This window comes from Erythrolamprus reginae, chromosome Z (assembly GCF_031021105.1).
Source record: "Erythrolamprus reginae isolate rEryReg1 chromosome Z, rEryReg1.hap1, whole genome shotgun sequence".
NCBI classification, from domain to species: Eukaryota; Metazoa; Chordata; class Lepidosauria; order Squamata; family Dipsadidae; genus Erythrolamprus; species Erythrolamprus reginae.
Genome location: NC_091963.1, coordinates 61,714,047 through 61,735,579, shown reverse-complemented (window position 1 = coordinate 61,735,579; position 21,533 = coordinate 61,714,047). Strand labels below are relative to the sequence as shown.

The 21,533-nt window shown below is 42.5% G+C and overlaps 1 protein-coding gene across 1 annotated transcript in view; it reads right to left on the bottom strand.

Annotated features, from left to right (window-relative positions):
• The window catches only part of LANCL2 (LanC like glutathione S-transferase 2), a 67,017-nt gene extending 46,676 nt beyond the window's left edge, over positions 1–20,341 (bottom strand). The window contains exons 1-2 of the mRNA XM_070729749.1: positions 20,008–20,341; positions 10,096–10,213 (exon numbers count right to left, since the gene is read on the bottom strand). Coding sequence (XP_070585850.1) covers positions 10,096–10,213; positions 20,008–20,226 — 337 coding nt within the window. The 5' untranslated portion in view covers positions 20,227–20,341. The remainder of the gene's footprint in view (positions 1–10,095; positions 10,214–20,007) is intronic.
• Positions 20,342–21,533: the final 1,192 nt, after the last annotated feature.

Sequence of the window (21,533 nt, the reverse complement as noted above, 5' to 3'; positions counted from 1 at the left end):
CGAGATCGAGGTGAACCTGCCTGCATGTTGAGACCAAAGATGCCGAGGATCCAGGCCGGTGGGAGTGACCTGCTGTCGGCGTCGGAGGACGTCTGCGGAGATATGGTGGGCGAGGAACAATTAGGAACAACGACCCAGCCCCCCCCCCCGTATGGCACCAGTGGGTGAGAGCTGCTGGTGCCGAGGGGGACAAAGTGGGACGAAGAAGACAGACGGCCAGTATAAGCACCCCGTGGAGTAGAACGCGTTGGCTGATATTAGAACAACCGGCTAGTGCGACCAGAGTGACTAAAGGGTGTGAGAATGATGGAATTAATTGCCTAGGAACATCATGGCCAATTAGACTGGGAGGTACTGATCAATGTTTAATTCTTGCTTGTCACCTTTTGTAATCTCTCCCCCCCTCCATCTTCCTAATTACTACGCAAGATCATAGAAGAACTGTGTCCCTAGTGGGAATATTGTATAAGACAGCAGACTTTAAGAGTCTAGGACTTATGGAAGATCTATAGAGGACATTATACCGGGATTGATTAATTGACTGATGATTGACTAGTGACTAAGATCTGATTTTATATTCATCGATACTAACTTATTATGAATTTTATATTTTTATATATATTTTACATATTTTTATTAGTGTTTTAATCATTGCTAATTTAATCTATTTTTAATTAAATTATTGGGGGGGCTTTTTAAGTGATGGATAACTGGGGCGCGTGTAATAATGTGTATGGAATGAATGATTGGTATGAGTGGGATGGTTGGGGTGGGTGGGGTTATGGTATGGATGAGGTGAATGGAAATGGTATGAATGATATATTTGGCCCACCTGATGCTAAAAGGCAGAAGGGGAGGGGGTACCTATCTCTGGGGTGGTAGAGGGTCAGAATATTCCAGTGCTGCTGGAGAGAGGCAGATATAGTGGGAGCCACGGAGCTAGCCATTCCAGGAGAATGAGAGACCGCTGCTTAATAGCGATCCCATGTTCCGGCTCCATTAGCTCAACCCAGGGTACTGGTGATGAGTGTAATTCTGGCCCTGGACTCAGACTGCTGCTACTCAATGCCAGGTCGGTGGTAAATAAAGCTCTCCTCATCCGGGATTTGAGCCGGGATGAGGAGGCTGAGCTTGTATGTGTGATTGAAACCTGGCTGGGCCCGGAGGGAGAAGTTCCTCTCTCCAAAATATGCCCAGCAGGGTTTCAGGTATGGCATCAGCCTCGACCCAAGGGAAGGGGGGGAGGAGTAGCTATCATAGTCAAGGAGACCTTTTTGCCTATGTAGACTTGCTGCTTCCGAGATTGTGGGTTGTGAGTCCTTCCTGGTGAAGTTGGACTTAGGGGTTCAGGTGGTCTTGTTGCTCACGTACCTGCCTCCCAGCTGCGTGTCAACCACCCTGCCTGTGCTGCTTGAGGAGGTGGCCGGGTTGGCAGTAGAGTTCCCCGGACTCATTAACCTGCCGTCATTCGGCAAATCCTCTGGGTTAGCAAAGGAGTTCATGGCCACCATGACAGCCATGGACCTGACTCAAGTAATGGTCTCAGACTAAGGGGCTTAGATGTTTTGCCTTTGTCAGGGCCAGACCATTTTCTACTACAGCTCGACTTCAAGACTCCAATCCTCTCCCGCAGGGTGGCAGAACTGATTTGATGGTTCCGCCCCAGACGTCTGATGGACCCATATGGAGGTAATATGGAGGTCATTCCTGCATCTATGCCAGCTACTTAGATTTCTCTCCTGAGGGACTCAGGCTTTGGCAGGTCCCACTGACTGTGGACTACAACAAACACTGAGAATCACCGTTCAGGTAAGAAAGTTCAACGGTTGATTCTCCAGTCATTGTTGTAGTCCACAGTCAGTGGGACCTGCCAAAGCCTGAGTCCCTCAGGAGGGAAATCTAAGTAGCTGGCGTAGATGCAGGAATGACCTACTGGAGAACCTTCTACTGAAAGCTGCATAAGAAGAGGCAAAGGTGTCTATCTCATAGTGCTTGATGAAGGTAGTAGGAGCAGACCAGGTGGCTGCTTTACCCACATCTTCTAGGGAAGCCTGCTTAGACCAGGCAGCCGAGACGGCTGCGCTCCTGGTAGAGTGGGCTGTAATACCTCTAGGGCGAGGAGTTGCAGTCATATCGTAGGCCTTAGCTATGACCGCCCTTATCCATCTACCTATGGTGTTGAAGTTGACTTTTCTCCCCATAGAGGCCGGGAGGTACGAAATGAAAAGGGCCTCGGATTTTCTCCAGTCTGCCGTGCGCTTTAAATAGATGCGCAAAGTGCCACTTTCATTCCAGTGGATGTACCGGTCTGGAACAAAAGGAGGGCAGGGAGAGCTCCTGAGATCTGTGGAACGATGAATTTATTTTAGGGAGAAAGGAAGGATCAAGGCGTAGAACTACCTTGTCGGTCAGAAAAAAAAGAGGTCCTTATGCATAGATAAGGCAGCTAATTCAGAAATCCTCCTGGCCGAGGTGATAGCGACAATGAAGGCCACATTTTGGGTAAGATGATGAGTAGAAGAGTCCTGGAGTGGCTCATATGGAGGTTTCGTCAGAGAGTCCAACACCTTGGTCAGATTCCAGGTTGGGAAGCGATGAGTGGCCAGAGGACTATGTATGGAGGCACCCCTCAGAAGACTTTTAATCAGTGGATGTTGGGATAAGGGAGAGGAATCCGCGCAGGCCAACATTGATGATAAAGCCGATACCTGGCGTTTTAGGGTGTTGGGGGCCAATCCCTTGGCAAAACCGTCACTCAGGAATCCCAGCATCTTGCCTACCGTGAGGTCAGTTGGGGAACATCGCGCTGCCTTGTACCACTTGCAGAAGGTGCGCCAAGTGGAGGCGTAAATCCGTTGAGTAGAGGACCGTCTGCTGTTGATGATTAGGTCCATCGCCCCAGAGGGCACCTGGTGATTGACTAACGTGAGCTGCTCAAGTGCCAGGCAGTCAGTTTCATCGAGTTGGGGTCTGGATGGCATACTGACCCCTGCTGCAATGCGTTGGTTAACACTGGGAGGCGCCAAGGAGGGGATACAGACAAGGTCACAAGGTCTGCAAACCATGCCCTGCGTGGCCAGTAAGGGGCCACCAGGATCAGTTCCGCCCCCTCCTCCAACAGTTTCCGTATTACCCTGGGGACTAAGGCAAGAGGAGGGAAGGCATAGAGGAGCCCCTCCGGCCAAGGGGAATGAAGAGCATCTGTGCCCTCTGCCCCCCCCCGACAGCGAAATCTGGTGAAGAACGAGGCGGGTGAGTGTTCATACTGGTAGCGAAAAGGTCCACTTGAGGTCAGCCAAACTGGGAACAGATCTGCTGGAAGATGCTGGGATGCAACCGCCACTCCGTCTGATCTATCGTAGAGCGGCTGAGCTGTGGTATTGTCCTCCCCTGCGATGTAGTCTGCCTGGATAGAGAGCAGGTGGTTCTCGGCCCCATAACAAAGGGTTCTGGCCTCCTCCATAAACACAGGGGACTGGGTGCCCCCGTTTGTTTATATGTGCCTTGGTTGTGGTGTTGTCAGTGAGAACCAGAATATGCTTCCCCACCATCAGCCGGCTGAGTTCTTGGAGGGCCAGGTAAACTGCCTGCAACTCCAGGATGTTGATGGGCAGAGAGGACTCCTGTAGCGTCCAAAGCCCCTGGACCACTGAGGACTGGATGTGGGCACCCCATCCTGAGAGACTGGCATCGGTGGTGAGCACCAGACAGGATGGGCAGGAAACCGAAAGGATCTCCTACAGTTAGAGATAGATTAAGCATTACCTCTGTGGTTGGTATGTTGTAAAATGTTACGCTTATCTTTATTCTCGGTGAGGAGCAGATCCAGAGCAGGTCCAAAGAGATGTTGACCAGCAAAGGCAGAAGTGGCGAGTTTCCACTTGTATCTGGCATCCGCTTGCCAGGAACGTAGCCAAAGCATCCTGCAGGCCACAATAGAAGTTGCCATGTCACGGGATGTGAATCTGGCCGCTTGAAGCGAAGCATCGGCAGTGAAGCATGCAGCTGTCAACTTCTTGACAATGTCCTGGTATCCTCGGGTGGAATCCTCTCCTGCAAATCTCTCAACCATGTTAAATTAGCCCAGGTAAAGAAAGAGGCAGAAGTAGCCGCTCTTAACGCCCAAGCACCCACCCGATGATTCTTGAGGAGCGTTTGTTCGGATCTTTTATCTTCCAGTTTCAACAGCTCCACAGCTTCACCGGCAGGTTCGTGAGAGACAGGAGCGCGGTGATGGGTGCATCCACCGAGGGAGAATTAAGACAGGGAGCCAATTTTGGCCCTACATTAAAAACTTTTTATCATTGGCCGAGGGCATAGCCCCTGTAGAGGGGAAAACCCACTGTTGCTGTACCGATTGCACAAACAAAGGTGGGCAAGGGATCACCTGAGCTTCTGGTGTAGTAAGGGAAAAGAGAGGATTAATGTCCAACCCTGGAGTGGCCGAAGGGGCTGCATTGGTAATGTTGGCCACATTCTTAGCCTTAAATAATAGAGATCGGAATAAGGCAGGATGGAACAAGCCTGCCATAACCGGAGATTCTGGTGGAATCCCTTCATCATTTGATAATTCTAGATCTGGCCCCCTTTCATCATCTTCTACCGGGTTACAAAATTCTACAGCATACACTGGCTGGGAGAGTGGTTGGCATGGTGGAGGAGGATGGGATGGAGCAACCCCTGGGACATAGGACTGATTCCCACTAGTGGAAGGGGTCTGAGATCCTTTCATGATTTGCATACATTGGCTCATGCTCTGTGAGACAGCGGCTGAAATTATGGCCTGTATATTTGCACTATCATGAAGGCCTTGATGCATTTGAAAATTTTGAGTTGGCATGAGAGAAGGCGGGGCAATATAAGGAAAAGCTTGATTGTAGGCGAAAGGTAGACAAGATGGAGGGGGGGAAGAGGAGGAGGAAGGGGATTGAAAAGACCAAGAGTCTGATTAGAGGATCCCCAGATGTCAGCATCAACTAATACTAAGTTGTGTGATTCCATTAAGACCTTGTCTGCCAGGTCAGTAGGTGGCAAAGGCTCACTTATCGAAGCCGCCTTGGATGCCTTGTCACACATTTTGGTCAAGGCCTTGTGCATCCTGGTCTCTGATTTTTTTTGCTGCCTTAGTGGCTTTGGGCCATGACTCCTTGGCCTTAAAGGCCCGTTTTCTAGAATGAGTAAAAGAGTACCCCACATTGCTGGGGCCCGGGGATTGAGAATCCCTCTGAGGAGTCAAGCTTGAGGCCTCTGGCTCGTGGCCCACATGATTAGAGTCTGACATGGTAGTAAGACGAGTAGGCTCAAAACAAAATGGCAGTAGAGGCAATAAAATGGCCACCGGTAAGAAAATCATAAGAAACAAAAAAAACCAAAATGACGGAAGGCCCTGTTCGGTTAGTGCTGGTAGGCCTCGGAATCTGCACTCTCTAACTGCCAAAAAGGAAAATGAATCGGTGCTTTACACAATTTACTCACTCACTCATTCCCCATTAGAAATCCTTCAGAAATAGCAATTTCAGCTTAGCCGCTATGTATTCCACTCCAGAAGCCTTATTTGCACGCTGAATATTGCTGATTCTAACCCGGTAACAGAAATCTATTAAGGGAGGCCTTCTTGCACGCAGGAGTGGAGTGCTGCGCTGTCGCAGGAGCCGATCAGCTGTGAGGCGTTGAATCAATTAAGGGAGACCGGACGGATTCGCAAGCCAATACTTCAAAAGGAGCCAAAATTGTGTCTTCAGGATGATTCCCGCTTAGACGTGTTCACCGGCTATAAGGGCCTCCCGGGAAGGGCTTTCGGCTGCGCAATTCAATTTTAACCTCTCCCCTGACCGGTTGCTCAAGACTCCAATTAAAGTGGCAAAGAAAATTGCTTTTTAACAGTGAGCTGGCTGGCCTACCGGTCCAGTCGGGAAGGACGAACCTTCCAACCTCACAATGTGCCTTCCCGGAGCAGCGGCTGAAGGGGAGGAGGATAAATGGGAGAGGGGTTTTTTTCTCCTTTGGATTACCTGATAGGTGAAAGGAAGAAGAAGAAGGTAGCAAGGAAGAAAAACACACAATCAGTAAGTTGACCACACGTCCTATCCTGCTGAAGACTGAGGAAAAAAATGGGAAGATTGACAGAACTGGACCTTTTATAACATGGGCTCAGTCCTTATTGGTTGATGGACGGAGGTCAACCCACTGACTATGGACTACAACAATGACTGGAGCATTAACATATATTAAATACAAAACTACAGAACATAGAAAAAAAACACTTCAAAATTAACCCAATAATACCATAGCCTTAGGAGAACTTAACATCATTAGACACAAAATAAATTTAAGAAAATAAGAACTCTCACGAAAACTAAAAACCGCAAAACAAACATACTTTGAATCAGCAAATAAACCCGGGAGATGGTTAGCATCAAAAATTGCCCAACCTAATACCCGAAGGGGTGATGGTCACCTGGAAAGGGGGAAAAATTTCCATAGAAACGTTAGATCAGGCTAATCAATTCATTGCAGAGCACTTAAAAAAAGAGGGGGAAAGCAATATTGAACTAGGGACAGCAAGTCGGGAGGAAGGAGAGATAGAAGAAGAAAGAGCAGTTAATCCCAAAAAAAGAAGAGAGGAAAGAATTGAAATCTATCGAGAATTAAGAAGCAGTAAAAGAACGAAATAGATAAAAATAGAATGGAGAAGCAGATCAAATTATTTTCTGTGAATAGTAACAGACTGAATTCACCCAAAAAAAGAGGACAAGTATTTAGTAAATTAAAAAAGCAAAATGTGGACATCATATGCCTCCAAGACACATTTAAAAAAAAGATAAAAAAGTACTGGAAATGCCTAAATTGGGGAAATTATTCACATCTCTAGCAGAAGAGAGAAAAAAGGGATTGCAGTCTATATCAAAAATTGGTTAAATCCTACAATAAAAGAATTTGTTGTTGTTAGTCTTTGTTTTTAGGGATCCTGTATTATCATATATCTCTATATATGATAATACAGGATCCCTAAAAACAAAGACTAATGACACAATACAAATTATTCAACTATTTTATGAGCATCCATATAACAAAGGAGAAATAAAAGAAGAACAAATTCTTAAGTACTTGAATGAAATAGAACTGAAAACTATAACTGAGGAAGATCAAACTGTATTAAACGATAAAATAACTTTATTAGAATTAAATAATGCAATTGCAAAACAAAAAACAACAACAAAATCCCAGGTCCTGATGGTATGCCCACTGAACTTTACAAATATCTTCAAGAAACCCTAGAATCTACAATGCTGGATCTTTTTAATGAAGCCCTTGAGCAAGGTAAACTTCCAACTTCCTGGAATGACGCATGCATAACATTAATCCCTAAAGAAAACAAAGATAGAAAACATATCCAAAATTATAGACCAATCTCTCGGCTCAACACAGACTATAAAATTTTTGCCTCTATAATTGCTGAAAGACTTAAAAAAAAAATTTAAACGGTATAATTCACCCTGACCAAAATGGTTTTCTCCCTTTTAGAAATATTGGAACAAATACAAGAGTTGTTTTAAACACATTAGAATATTACGACAAAAATATTTATAAATCTGCAGTTTTGATATTTGCTGATCTTCAAAAGGCCTTTGATAGCCTTTACTGGCAATTTTTTGCAACCCAATTGGCTGCCATGAAATTTGGAGATAAGTTTGTAAGACTTATTAGAGCTATACAGTATACTCACAACAATCAGCTAAAATATTTATAAACAATGATACTATCAAAAAAATAAAGATAAGGAAATGTGTACACCAGGATTACTCCCTAGCCCCTCTAATCTTTATTCTTGCCATAGAAACCCTATTAAATAATGTAAGAAATAACAAAGAAATTCAAGGATTAAAAATTAAAAAGAGCACTATAAATTATGAGTCTTTGCAGACGATATGGTTTTTATACTACAAGACCCACTAAAAACAGCATTAACTCTGAACAATTAAATCCATAACTTTGGAGAGATTGCAGGACTAAAAATTAACAAAGAAAAAACTAAAATAGTAGCTAAAAATATGACACAAAAACAGATTACAGAACTAGAAGAAGCCCTTAAAATAAAAACGACAAAAAAGATGAAATATCTGGGCATATGGGAAACTGAAGTACCCTCAAAAAAGATAATTACGAAAAACTAAATATAAACATACAAAAAGATCTGACTAGACAATTTAAACTTCATCTTTCTGTTATGGGAAACATTGCAGTAATTAAAACCAACATTCTCCCAAGATTTTTGTACCTATTTCAGATAGCACCAATTAAGCTAAACAAAATGTTTTTTAACAACCTTCATAAAACCCCCCCGCAAGTTCATATGGGCAAAAAAAAAAAAAGGCAAGGATTGAACTTAAAAACCTGCAAGACCACAGATTAATAGGAGGCTTTGGTCTCCCAAACATGGAGTTACATTACCATGTCTCAATGTTAACCCTGCTAAAAGAATGGATAATACTAAAAAAACCAAAGAATATTAACTCTTGAAGGGTTCTATCTCCAATCTGGGTGGCATGCCTTCTTAACAACTGAAAGCAATAAAATACTTCAAACATCATTATATAAGAAGGGTACTAGCAGATACATTACATTAAAAAAGACCACTACCACTCTATCCCGAAATGGATATCTCCAACAGGAGCGACAATATACCCAAATGTCTTATGCGTTGACCAAATTATAACATATAAACAATTGTTAGATGATGTATGTATGTATGTATGTATGTATGTATGTATGTATGTATGTATGTATGTATTTATTTATTTATTTATTGGATTTGTATGCCGCCCCTCTCCGCAGACTCGGGGCGGCTAACAACAGTGGTAAAACAACAATGATAACAATTTAATTACTAAAGAAAGATTTACTGAAAAAGGGATTAAACTTGATTGGTTGCTGTATTTGCAAATTATATCAAAATACAAAGAACATAAAAATAAATTCAGTTTCCAAAAAACCAACACACTAGATAGGATCATCCTAGTACCAGATAAAAACAGTAACCAAAATTTACAACTTTCTTCTAGGACATGACACAATAGAAGAAGAAGTCAAAGGGACAATGGTTGCATGGGCCCAAAACTTTGGATACTCAATTAAACGAATGGGAAAAAATCTGGTCTACAAATTACAAACTAACATTGACAACCTTGTATAAGGAAAACCAATACAAATTATTTTAAAGATGGCACTTGCCACCTGCTAGACTTGCCAAAACATTCCCAAATATGTCACCTTTCTGCTGGAAATGCAAAAACCAGATAGGAACCTACTACCATATTTGGTGGACTTGTGGCCACTCAAAAAAATATTGGCAAAAAATTAAAAATCTTTTAGACCAGATCACCTCTACTTAAGAACTTTTCTAGATAAGAACCGGGTGTTCAAGATTTTTTAGCCTCTTCTTAAGAACCATTTTCTACTTAAGAACCTGAGCCAGGAAAAATTTTCCAGGAAATCTGAGAGCCCCATGAAGGCCCAACAAGTTTCCTTCCATACCCCCTTTAATCTCGGCCATCTCAGGCTTTTCTGGGCTGCCAGAGGAGTCTTTCGGTGCTGCTTAAGGAAGCTTTGGTGAACGAAGCATTTTTCTTCTCTGGGAGCTTGGAGAGGGACTCATGATGATTCAGCATTCTTTACATATAATAGTAATTACAATGATTACAGTACTTCCTCCTGCATTGGGATATTATATCAGGTTAGGCCTAATCCTGACAAGTGGAATGACTTGCTTTTAGAGGTTGTGGTCACTCCATCAATAGAGATTTTTAAGAAGAGATTGGACAGCCATTTGTTTGAAATGATATAGAATTTCCTGCTTGAGCAGAGGGTTAAGACCTCCAAGGTCCTTTCCAATTATGTTATCTGTGTTTTGTGTCTTCTTCACAATACTATCAAATATGCTACAGATGTAGCCATAGAAGGAGGGACAAAACATTATTATCAACAATTGGAATATCAACAGAATGCAACCTGAATGTAGAATCTGGTGCCTGAGATATAGTGACGCTCTTGTGACTTCATTTCCAAATCAATTATCAAAGAGTTCAGATATCTCACCTGTCCAGCCAGTATATGCAGAGCAGTCATGAGGATCTGCTGTTTTTAAGCCTTCTTCCATTTGCTGCAATAAGTCTTTAATTTTAGTTGTAATTTTCTTATTAAAATATAAACTGATCTGCAAAAAAATAAAGCTACAAATGTTTAAGATGTATTGTGTGCACAGAGAAAGATCTGATTCAGATAACAAATTAAAGTTTTGTGAATAAAACACGCCAAATTGTAAGCAATAAATCACATTTACATAATAACATTTAGGCAATAACTTACATTACACATGTAATATGTAAACATTGGAAGGGTTATAAAATGTTTGGGAACTGAAATATTTTAACTTTCAAAACTTTACGTTTTGGATGGAATGGGTTATTTTACCTGAATTGCTCAAACCTTACTGGAAATATTCCATTTTGAAATGCAGCATTTGGACTACAAAACAGAAATCACAAAACTTTCCCTTCAAGAACAGTACATTCCAGCATGTCCCAAAAACAGTTTTGAATTTGTATTGGACCAATTTGATCCTGAACTGTTTTACACCTTCCTAATTCACACAAAAATGAAAACCAAATTAGTACAAACAATAGCTTTAACATTATGCATGAGCTCAGACGGGGATAGGACTTTTTTGTCTCCGCCAGTTGGATGAAGCTCTTTCTTCTGCAGCAGCTGATAGGCCGCTGCATTATCTCCCTTGCCCAAAGGCCCCTAGCTGTTCGCCCCAGCCCTTTTGTCACAAAAATCCACATTCAGCCACAGCCTTTTGGCCACATGAGACACTACGCCACCATCCAATCAGAACAGATTTAACAAAATGCTACTTTTGGAAGGAAAGAATGGGACAGTTTGCTCTTTCATACACACACACATCAGTTGAATGATAGAGATGGAAGGGGCCTCAGTGGCCATCTAGTCTGACCCCCTTCTCATTCAGGAGACTTACAGAATGATAGAGAGGGAAGGGACCTGAGTGGCCATATAGTCTGACCCCCTTCTCATTCAGGAGAATGGAGGGGACCTCAGAGGCCATGTAGTCTGACCCCCATTCTCATTCAGGAGACTTACAGAATGATAGAGAGGGAAGGGAACTCAGTGACCATCTAGTCTGACCCCCTTCTCATTCAGGAGACTTACAGAATGATAGAAAGGGACCTCAGTGGCCATCTAGTCTGACCTCCCCTCTCATTCAGGAGAATGGAGGGGACCTCAGAGGCCATCTAGTTGACCCCCAGCTCAAGCAGGAGAATGAAACAGAATGATACAGAGGGAAGAGACCTCAGAGACCATCTAGTCCAACCCTCTTCGCAAGCAGGAGAATTGGTCTTCCAGTCAAATTCATGGGCTGTTAAATTGGCTGGTGGAACTCCTTGCCTCACAACAAGCTAATCCTTTAATAGCTAATTTGGGAACCCAATCAGAGCAGTCCTCTCAAAAGAGGGGTGGGAGAGAGAGCTAGGTAGCATTCTCTTAGCAAAGGACAGATGTGAAGTTACTGGTTACTGTCTGGGGCCCCTTTATGTCCTGCTCCTCATGGTAATTTTTGGAATTTTTACAATGCGTGGAGCACTTATGACAAAAGAAAGTGTTGAGAGAGGCAAAAACTCGGAGGCCCCAGAAGTGGGGTAGGGGGCCATCCCCGCCCTCTACCCATACACATTTAACAAGAGTTGGAAGGGACCTTGGTGGTCATCCAGTCCCACCCCGTCCTTCCACCCATACACATTTGGCAAATTCCGACCTTCTAAATTGTCCGGGGAATACACTGCTACATGGTCCTCTCAAACTCTCTTTGCATTTCTCTCTCTCTCTCTCTCTCTCCAGGGTCCCTTCCAACACTTGTTAATTTGTTTGGGAATCTGTAGATGTCACCAACTTGAGAAGGGGGTTGGACTAGATGACCTCTGTAGTCCCTTCCATCTCTCTGATTCTGTAGAAATCTGCTTGAGAAGGGGGTTGGACTAGATGATCTCTATGATTCTAGATGACCTCCTTAAGGTCCCATCCAATTCTGTAAGGGTCACCTGCTTGAGAAGGGGGTTGGACTAGATGCCCTCTAGTTTGTTTTGTCATAACCGCTTGTTCCTTCTGTATCTGCCTCAAGGCATCGCAAAAATTCCACAGATAATCATGACGAGCAGGTCATAAAGGGGCCCAGACAGCAACCAGCCTTCACTTCTGTCCTTTGCTAAGAGAATGCTACCTAGCTCTTTCTCCCACCCCTCTTTTGTGAGGACTAATCTGATTGGCTTCCCAAATTAGCTTTTTAAGGATTAGCTTGTTGTGAGGCAGGAAGTTCCACTAGCCAATTTAGCAGCCCAGAAATTTGACCGAGAGACCAATTCTCCTGCTTGTTAAGAGGGCTGGACTAGATGGCCACTGAGGTACCATCCATCTTTATGACTCTGTATCAGTTTCCTGTTTGAAGAGGGGTTCTGAGTAGAATTGGTATGTGTGGGTGTGGGTATATGTTTGTGTGTGTGAAAGAGCTCCCAAAGGCTCCTCCCCATCCCACTTCTGGGAACCCTCAAGAGAAATGAAGGAGGGGTGAAAAAAGCCATGGGTCCCCAAAGTGGGAAGGCAGGGGGCTTTGTGGGAAAAAACTTGGGGAGGCTAATGATCCTTTCCTGTTTGCACCGAGAGAGAGAGGTCTGTTCATACTCTGGGCATCTAGACGATCCCATGCCTTCATCTGCGTTCATGTGGAGAGTCCCCAAAGTGTGTGGGGGCTTTGGGATCTCTTTCACACACACACATGCACGCGCGCGTGCGCACACACACACACACACACATTATCAGCAGCAATGAACTTTTGTTTTCAACAAAGCTAAACTCCGATAGTTATTCCATCAATAGATATGGAATTAAAATCACCAAAAAGATCCTCATCTTCACAGAAATAGGAATTAACAAAAGAATGAGAAAAATATAGGAGTTATCATTCTAGAAAAAGGCATACCTGGTCACATTTAGTTGGGGCAATGGACCTCATGACCCCTTTACCATATATCACATCAATAAACAGGAGTTTCCTAACACAATTAGCATTTCAAGGAGATATGGGATATGGGAAAGGCTTACCACATGCTCTTTTTTATAATTAAATTCTGTACTTGGTGATTTTAATTCCATATCTATCAGATTCCATATTCCAATCAGATTGGTCCTCACAAAAGAGGGGTGGGAGAGAGAACTAGGTAGCATTCTCTTAGCAAAGGACAGCGGCATTATAACTTTGAACTTTCACTAAATTAACAGTTGTAAATGGATGTCTATCTGTATTATGATTAAACCCTTTTGTGGTTAGTAATCCTGAGTGATGGTGGTTATTCTTTCTTAGTTGGGAACAATGTATATGTTGCTAGTTTAAACATGTAACTGAATAAACAGGAATATCAGCAGGAATTGATGCAACCTAACAGTAGTGCACAAGATACGTTTCACAAACATTGTATTAAAATTTAGGTTTGCGTTATAAAGTATCAACCATTATTTAGGCTCCATAGTGTACAGAATGTACAGTGGGTTTATTTAATACAGTGGTACCTCTGCTTAAGAACATAATTTGTTCCATAACCAGATTCTTATGTAGAAAAGTTCTTAAATAGAAGCAATTTTTCCCATAGGAATCAATGTAAAAGCAAATAATGTGTGCAAACCCATTAGGAAAGAAATAAAAGCTCAGAATTTGGATGGGATGAGGAGGAGGAAGAAGAGGAGGAGAGTCGCTGCCGAAGGAGGAAGGTGATGTGAGGGGAATCAAAAAAATCCAAAATTTCAAGGCTTAAAAAAATAAAGAGGGGCTTGGTGTGAGGCTGCCTCCCATAACTGCGCCAGAGAGAGAAACGCAAGCAGGTAAGAGGGGTAAACCTCCCACTCCTTTAACCAAAAGGCGGCGGCTGCTGCTGCTACCTACTGCCTCTTCCTTCACATGCTGAAGGGCTCCCCTCTGCTCTCGCTCGCTAGCTTTGTAGCCGGTGCCTTTCCTTCGCTGTGGTGACTCCTCTGTTTGGCTGAAGCCGAGTTGATCTGGCCAAGGCAAAGAATCCCCTTTTGCCTTTCCACACCCAGACGCTCCAGGAGGCAACCTCGCACCAGGTGTATGAGAGGCAGCATGAAGGAGTCACCACAGCGAAGTGGTTTATTCCCTCTCCAAGCGCCCAGAGAAAGGAAAACATTCCGTTCACTCTGGGCTGCCCAGAGCGAAGGGAGCATTTCTTTTCTCTGGGCACTGGCAGAAGTTTATTCCCTCTCCAAGCTCCTAGAGAAAGGAAAATGCTTCGTTCATTCTGGACTGCCAACGCCTCCTTAAGTGCCACCGAAAGGCTCCTCTGGCAGCCGAGAAAAGCCTGAGATGGCCGGGATTAAAGGGGGAATGGCAGGAAACTGGCTGGGCCTTCATGACACTCTCAAATTTCCTGGAAAATTTGTCTGGGCTCAGGTTCTTAAGTAGAAAATGGTTCTTAAGAGGCAAAAAAATCTTGAACACCTGGTTCTTATCTAGAAAAGTTCTTAAGTAGAGGCATTCTTAGGTAGAGGTACCACTGTAGGTTCTTTAGTTTTTAAATGTAACTTTTAATTTAAATTAATTGTATCTCGATGTATACTATCCTTTTTATATGTTGTAAGCCGCCCCGAGTCCTCGTATTTTGTAAAGAACTAGTCTACAACTTGACAATATTACAATTATGGGCTACTGGCTAATATTTTCTTTCTAAGCAGTTTTTGCAATTTTTGATACTTTTAAAGAAACAGATTCATTTTCAAACCCATTTAAATTACTGTTTTAAATTATTTTCTAAGAAGAAATCCCTTAATTTAATAGTGTGTGATTCAGTAAATTATACTGGATTTTTCAGTGGTTTTTCACACCATTAGCCATTAATCATTCTAAATACATATACTGAGCTGGAGTATGGACTTCATTATTTGATGTCCAATAGCTTGGCATAATCATGGAATTGTAGATTTTTAAATACATATATATTTTAAAATGTATTTGGTGTATTTAACTCCATTTAAATGGTTGCTTACATTTCAAGCAAAGAGGGCCATCCCCCCTCTTGCTATATCAATTACAGTAAGGGTTTCTGAGAATTTGTAAAAATGGTCTTTTTGGAACTGACCTAGCTTATTTATTGGTAACTTCAATACAAATAAAAACCATGATCACTCAAGTGTATGCTAAATAACTAAATATCATTAAATTAACTATTTCCTACAGCTAAGTAATGTTTGCCATTAATTATCATTAATCTTAAATTCACTCCTAAAGATCCAGTTAAAGTCTAAACTAAATCTTAATTATATGGAGCATGACGTTCAAAATATCAGAGTACATATACTCAGTTAATTAATTTTTAATGCTCATTGTTCAATTACGCAAAATCTATTTTAGTCCTAGATGTTGGTTAAAAGTTTTCCTCTATAAAACCTGACAACTGAAGGCAACTTCTGGTTGTGCTCTGTAAAGCATCTGTTGTAACTCAGGTACTCAATTTATATTTGATGAAATATTATGATTCTGTGATAATGGTTTTGACAATAGAGTTTAAATAAATGACAAGCAGCAGTTATTGTGCATATCATCTACTTATTAATTTGAATAGAGACATTGGTTTGGAAAAAATATATTTATACAGAAATGGAAAGCTGGACAGATGACACAACAAAAGCAAAAGAATTCCACTAGCAGGTGTAAACTGCAGGCAAGCACTCATGGTAGGAGCTGTAGATGTCAGAAAAGAATTGGGAAGTCTGACATGACAATTTTCTTTTTATTATTTATAGTTCATATTTAAAATACATATTTTAAAATATTTAAAATATAACATTCAGATTTCCTTTAGCTAAAATCTTTGTCTGCCTTTTTCTACTGCATCAGAATAGAACATTTTGCCTCTTCTTATGGGCAGAAATGTGAAAGTTTTATTTTGATGCAATTAAGAAGGAGAAAAATTACAGCTCTGCTTTGCAGAACTTGCAAAGTAAAGTTCACTCACAGGACTGTGTCCAAGTTGAAGGAATTATTTCTGGGGAACAGTTAGCCTTGCAATCAGAGCCATTTTAATTTAAAAAACAACAACAGTGGAGCTCCAGGGACATTGTTTTTGCTCAAAAAAAATATTGCAACTTGGCAGAATTGGTTGCTGCCCAGTGATGCTGTATTAATGTGAATCCTGTATCCTGGAAACAAGTCAGGATACAAGCATTTCAGATTAGTGAACTACCAAGTGACAGTTAGATTTCCATATATGAGAGCCTCCTATGTTGAAAATGAAAAATAATCATTATTATACAAATGGCATGTCTCGCAGGAACTATAAGGAACTGGGACATGTCATTAATTATCTCAAGCAATGTTCTGGTCTTTAGATAAGATGACCAGATGTCCCACTTTCAGCAATTTGTCACGCATCACTTTTAAAAGGTCCCGATTTTTTGAAACAAGCCGCTGATTGGAGACTGCAGAGGCATTGGCCGATTTTGAGCAGCGCGGAAGCTGAGCTTCCTTCTTCGTGGCTTCCAAACACAGAGCAAAGTTTCCTTCGGACCGGGTGGCATGGGTGAAGCGTTGGACTCGTTCAACCCTTTCTGTCCCTAGCTCAGCTCCGTTCGCCAACAAGCCCCACCACGTCACCTGTGGCCACCTTCCCCTGGCCTTGCAACCTTTTGCTCTTCGCCCACTCAGCCTCCCGCAGCTGTCAATTAACCCCTCAGGCGCCTGTTCCCGCCTTTCTCCCCCTCTCTTTTAATTTTCTGCCTTTATTTTTTTTTTATTTGCTCGCTTCCCCTCCTCCTCCTCTTCCACTCATGCTCGCTCCTCGCCTCCGGCTCGACACCTTCCCTGGGCCACAGCCGTTGGCCGACTCCCTCAGGGTGGCTGAGCCACCCAGGCAGGAGGAAGGGAAGGAGGGGGAGAGAGAGAAAGAAAGAGAAATAGAGAGGGAGGAAGAAAGAGAGAAAAAAGAAAGAGAGAAAGAAAGAGAGAGAGAGAAATAGAAAGGGAGGGAGGAATAGAGAGAAAGGGAGCAAGAGGGAAGGAAGGAGGGGAAGAGAAAGAAAGAGACAGGGAGGAATGAGAGAGAGTGAAAAAAAAGAGAAAGGAAGGAAGAGAGAGAGAAAGAGGGAGAAAGAGAGAGAGAGAGAGAGAAATAGAGAGAAAGGGAGGGAGGAAGAGAGATAGGAAGAGAACTTTTTTTTGGCTCCATATAGACGAAAATTTTAATCAAGAACACCTCCACCCCGTCAATGGTGTCCATCTTTACTAATGTTAAAATTTGGTCACTTTATCTTTAGGGCAAGAAAAAAGGCAAAAGGTTTCTACTCTAAACAGAAAAATCTAATATATAAAAAAGAGTTAAAGAAAAATGAAGAGACAACGTATTAGAAATTCTGAACATTAGCTTTATAGTCTTACCTAAATAACCCATGTACAGTGATACCTCTACTTACGAACTTAATTTGTTCCGTGATCAGGTTCTGAAGTAGAAAAGTTTGTAAGAAGCAATTTTTCCGATAGGAATCAATGTAAAAGCAAATAATGCACAGGGAGGGTGGAGGCCCTGTTTCCTCGCAGGAGATTCCTAGAGGCCCCACAGAGGCTTCTCCCCGCCTTTTCCAGCCCTGTTTACTCCCAGGAGATTCCTAGAGAGACCCATGGAGGCTTCTCCCCGCCTTTTCCAGCCCTGTTTCCTCGCAGGAGATTCCTAGAGGCCCCACAGAGGCTTCTCTCCGCCTTTTCCAGCCCTGTTTACTCCCAGGAGATTCCTAGAGAGGCCCCATGGAGGCTTCTCCATGCCTTTTCCGGTTACAGTTTCGGGGGCTCGGGTTTGTAAGTGGAAAACTGTTCTTGAGAAGAGGCAAAAAAAATCTTTAACACCTGGTTCTTATCTAGAAAAGTTTGTAAGTAGAGGCGTTCTTAGGTAGAGGTACCACTGTACAGTGGAACCCCGACATAAGAGCTGCTCTACTTAAGAGCAACTCGAGATAAGAGCTGGGAGGGGAGAGATATTTTTGTTCTACTTACAAGCCCAAATTCGAGATACAAGCGCCAAGGAGCTGTCTCCTGAAGCCAAACGCTAACTTCCGCGTTCGGTTTCAGGAGACAGCTGCGAAGCGGCGCGCGTGTTTTAAAAGGTTGCAGCCGGCCTGGGGGGCTCGGGGGGGTGCTTGCAGCTTTCTTTCTTGCTCTTTTTCTTTCTCTCTTTTACCTTCCCTTCCTCTATTTCTTCTTTTCTTTCTCCTTTCCACCTTCTTCCCTCCCTCCCTCCCTCCCTTCACTCATTCCTCTCTTACTCTCCCCTTTCATAAGTTTCCTTGCTTCCTTCCTCTGTTCCTGTCCCTTCCCCCTTTCTTTCTTTCTTTCTTTCTTTCTTGCTCTTTTTCTTTCTCTCTTTTACCTTCCCTTCCTCTATTTCTTCTTTTCTTTCTCCTTCCCACCTTCTTCCCTCCCTCCCTCCCTTCACTCATTCCTCTCTTACTCTCCCCTTTCATAAGTTTCCTTGCTTCCTTCCTCTGTTCCTGTCCCTTCCCTCTTTCCTTCCTTCCCACCCTCCGTCCATTCATTCACCCATTCCTCTCTTGATCGCTTAAAGCCGGTCCCTGGTGCAAAAAGGGTTGGGGACCTCTGTCCTACAGGATTGGGTGGCAGAGAAGTTGAACATATGTAAATTTAAAAGTTTAAGAAAGTTTACAAGTTAAGTGAAAGAAACTTCATTATTCATTTATATGTACATGTACATTTCTTCATTAAAAACATGTCTTTCTGCATAATTTAGACTAACTTTGTGAGTTTTTTGAGGGCTGGAACCAATTAAAATTATTTACATTAATTCCTATGGGGAAAAGTCGTTCGAGATAAGAGCTGCTCGACTTAAGAGCCCAGGTCCGGAACGAATTAAACTCGTATCTCGAGGTACCACTGTATTGAACTGTGAAGCACAACAGCTCCTCTGGACAGCACATATTCCAACTCTTATTGAGCAAAATAGGTAACAAAATATTTTAATATTATAATGATAGTTATGGAAACAGCAGGAATTGGATTCTTGCTTTGTTTTTTAATTTTGTTTGCTTATTTAGACAAGCTTACTTAAAACACTAATCCAAGGCATATAATGGATGAATGACTGTTAATATTCATGATAGCTCGAGAAATATCAGATATTTTCTTCAAATCTATTTGTTAAGATACTGGAATGTTAATAGTGACTATCACTTCGTAGGATAAGTACCAAAATGTATACTTCCATCATATTTATTTAATTGATTTTTAGCCTATCTTAATTTTTTGGTCACCTCAACATTGCTTTCATATCTAATGCTCCTATCTCCTATTTTCACACATCCCTGAAAGGTGGGTTGGGTTGGTAGGCAGTAACAGGCCAAAAATCACCAACAGGGCTGCATAGGAGTTCCCAGACACCTTCCTAAAAATCTGATAAAACAAATGAGGCTCACAGTATGGAATACTGCTCTTCCATTAATATAATAGTAATTAGTAATTTCAGTATATGAGATTCAAAGTGGTGATACAAAAATAACTATTAAAGAGAGGGAGGGAATTTCTACATTCAATGAGTATGTGGGAAAGTATTAATCCCATTATATTTTTCACCAGTTTGATAATACGTGAAAGACTGGTAAACATCATTGGTACACTATTTTTAACAACCATACAGACAAGGACGCATCCAGTTCCTGATATTTACGGGGCTTTGGTTAACTCCAAGTTCTTCCACACGCTTTGGGTGTGGAGAAAGGCCTGGATTGTTAACGCGAGGGACTTAAAAGGATGAGACACAAATGGTAACCGATAACAGGGGGAAATAGAAATCTGCTGTCCGTAACGGAACGGCTGCACACCAAAGGACCCCTTCCTTCAGGAGAGACTCCGGCCTGCATGTAGCTTACCTGCCCGTCGCTCTCGAAGGGGAGGGAGTCGTCTCGTTGGGGCGAAGCCGAACTGCATCGATTGCTTTCCGAGTCGCTGGGGTAAGGCAAAGTACTGCTGCCCGAGGCGGTGCTTCCATGAGGTTGATAATCTGGATAGGGGTTATTGAATGCCCTCTCCTCCATCTCCGCTTCGCTTCCCAATTGAACCTTCAGACGTTTGGACATACCCTCTCCCATCTCAGCCTGCCCCCTGCCCTCCCACCGTCGAACGGCGAGCCAAGTAGGACAAACTCCCAGCCAGCGATAATAACAGCAACGCGCTTTAGAGGTCGCAAAACGGCAGCTGCGATCGGCGCCTAGAAAGACAGCAGCTGTTGCATACCAACCAAAAATTAAGGGGCGGAGAGTTCGGCAGGTGGTGAAATTATCTCCCAGAGAAGGTTGAGAAACGGAAGACGCCTCATCGCGGAGGAAAAACCAAAGCGGGGCTAATATCTAAAATCCTCAGCAATTAAGGATTAATCAGTTTAATACGAGTCCTAGTCAATCTGCAAGATGACAGGACCAATGTGAGACTATTTTTTGTCGTTTTCTCTTTATTCCGATCTTAAATTCAGCTAGCTTTCTATATGTGTGGGTGCATATATAAATAATAATTCATTTCCACTCCATTCGGATTAGTTAATAGGCCAGAGAAGACAAGAAAATCATGGAGGTAGTGGAACAGTCTCTGATGGTTATCGGCTCTCTTCCCACCTTGGCATTCCATCAACTTCTGCCTTTGTGGCTGTGAAGTCAGTGTGTGTTTGCCTGGAGTGCCAGCAAATAAACACACAAAACCAATTGTAAATGAGGATAGACACAGGTGGGAGAGCCTCAGCCAGTTTACCTCACAGCTGTCAAGAGCATACAGAAACAATCCTTCCTAACTGACACAAACTCACACTTCTATAGAACACATTTGTTTCACAAAAGGATGCTGAATGTGACAACATGAGTTTTAAAATACATCTTTGCAGACTTGCTCAATGTAAAAAAAATCTATAATTTTATTCCTTTAAAAAAAGGGAGCCTTTGTCAGACTGTTGGAGTTCATCTGCCTGGGGAAGTGATTGGAGGAATTGTCTTTCAACCATATTGTTTCACACCCTCATGTTTCCTGTTCAGCTTTTTATTTTGGAGATTTCTCATGATGCATCTGATTTATAAATATACCATAGATGTGATTTCTACAAAGCAGTACAGTGCTGGCCTGTAAAGCAGGGGCATTAATAGAAATACTTTTATATTAAAGATATTCCTATTTAATTTTACATCCAAATATCCAATATTTTTCAACCACCATCTCCGCCACCGCAATCCTGTGTAACTCCCAATGCTGTAGTTGTACTGAAGGCAGGGATTTTTTTTAACTAAATCTCTTGGCATAAACACCACATCCAGATCTTCATGCCTTATGCATTTATCTCTGGATAAGAAGTTGCCTTATAGTATATCATAAAGTCCTCTCCTCTGAATTGCAGCAGTTTTAGGCAGTTTTCATC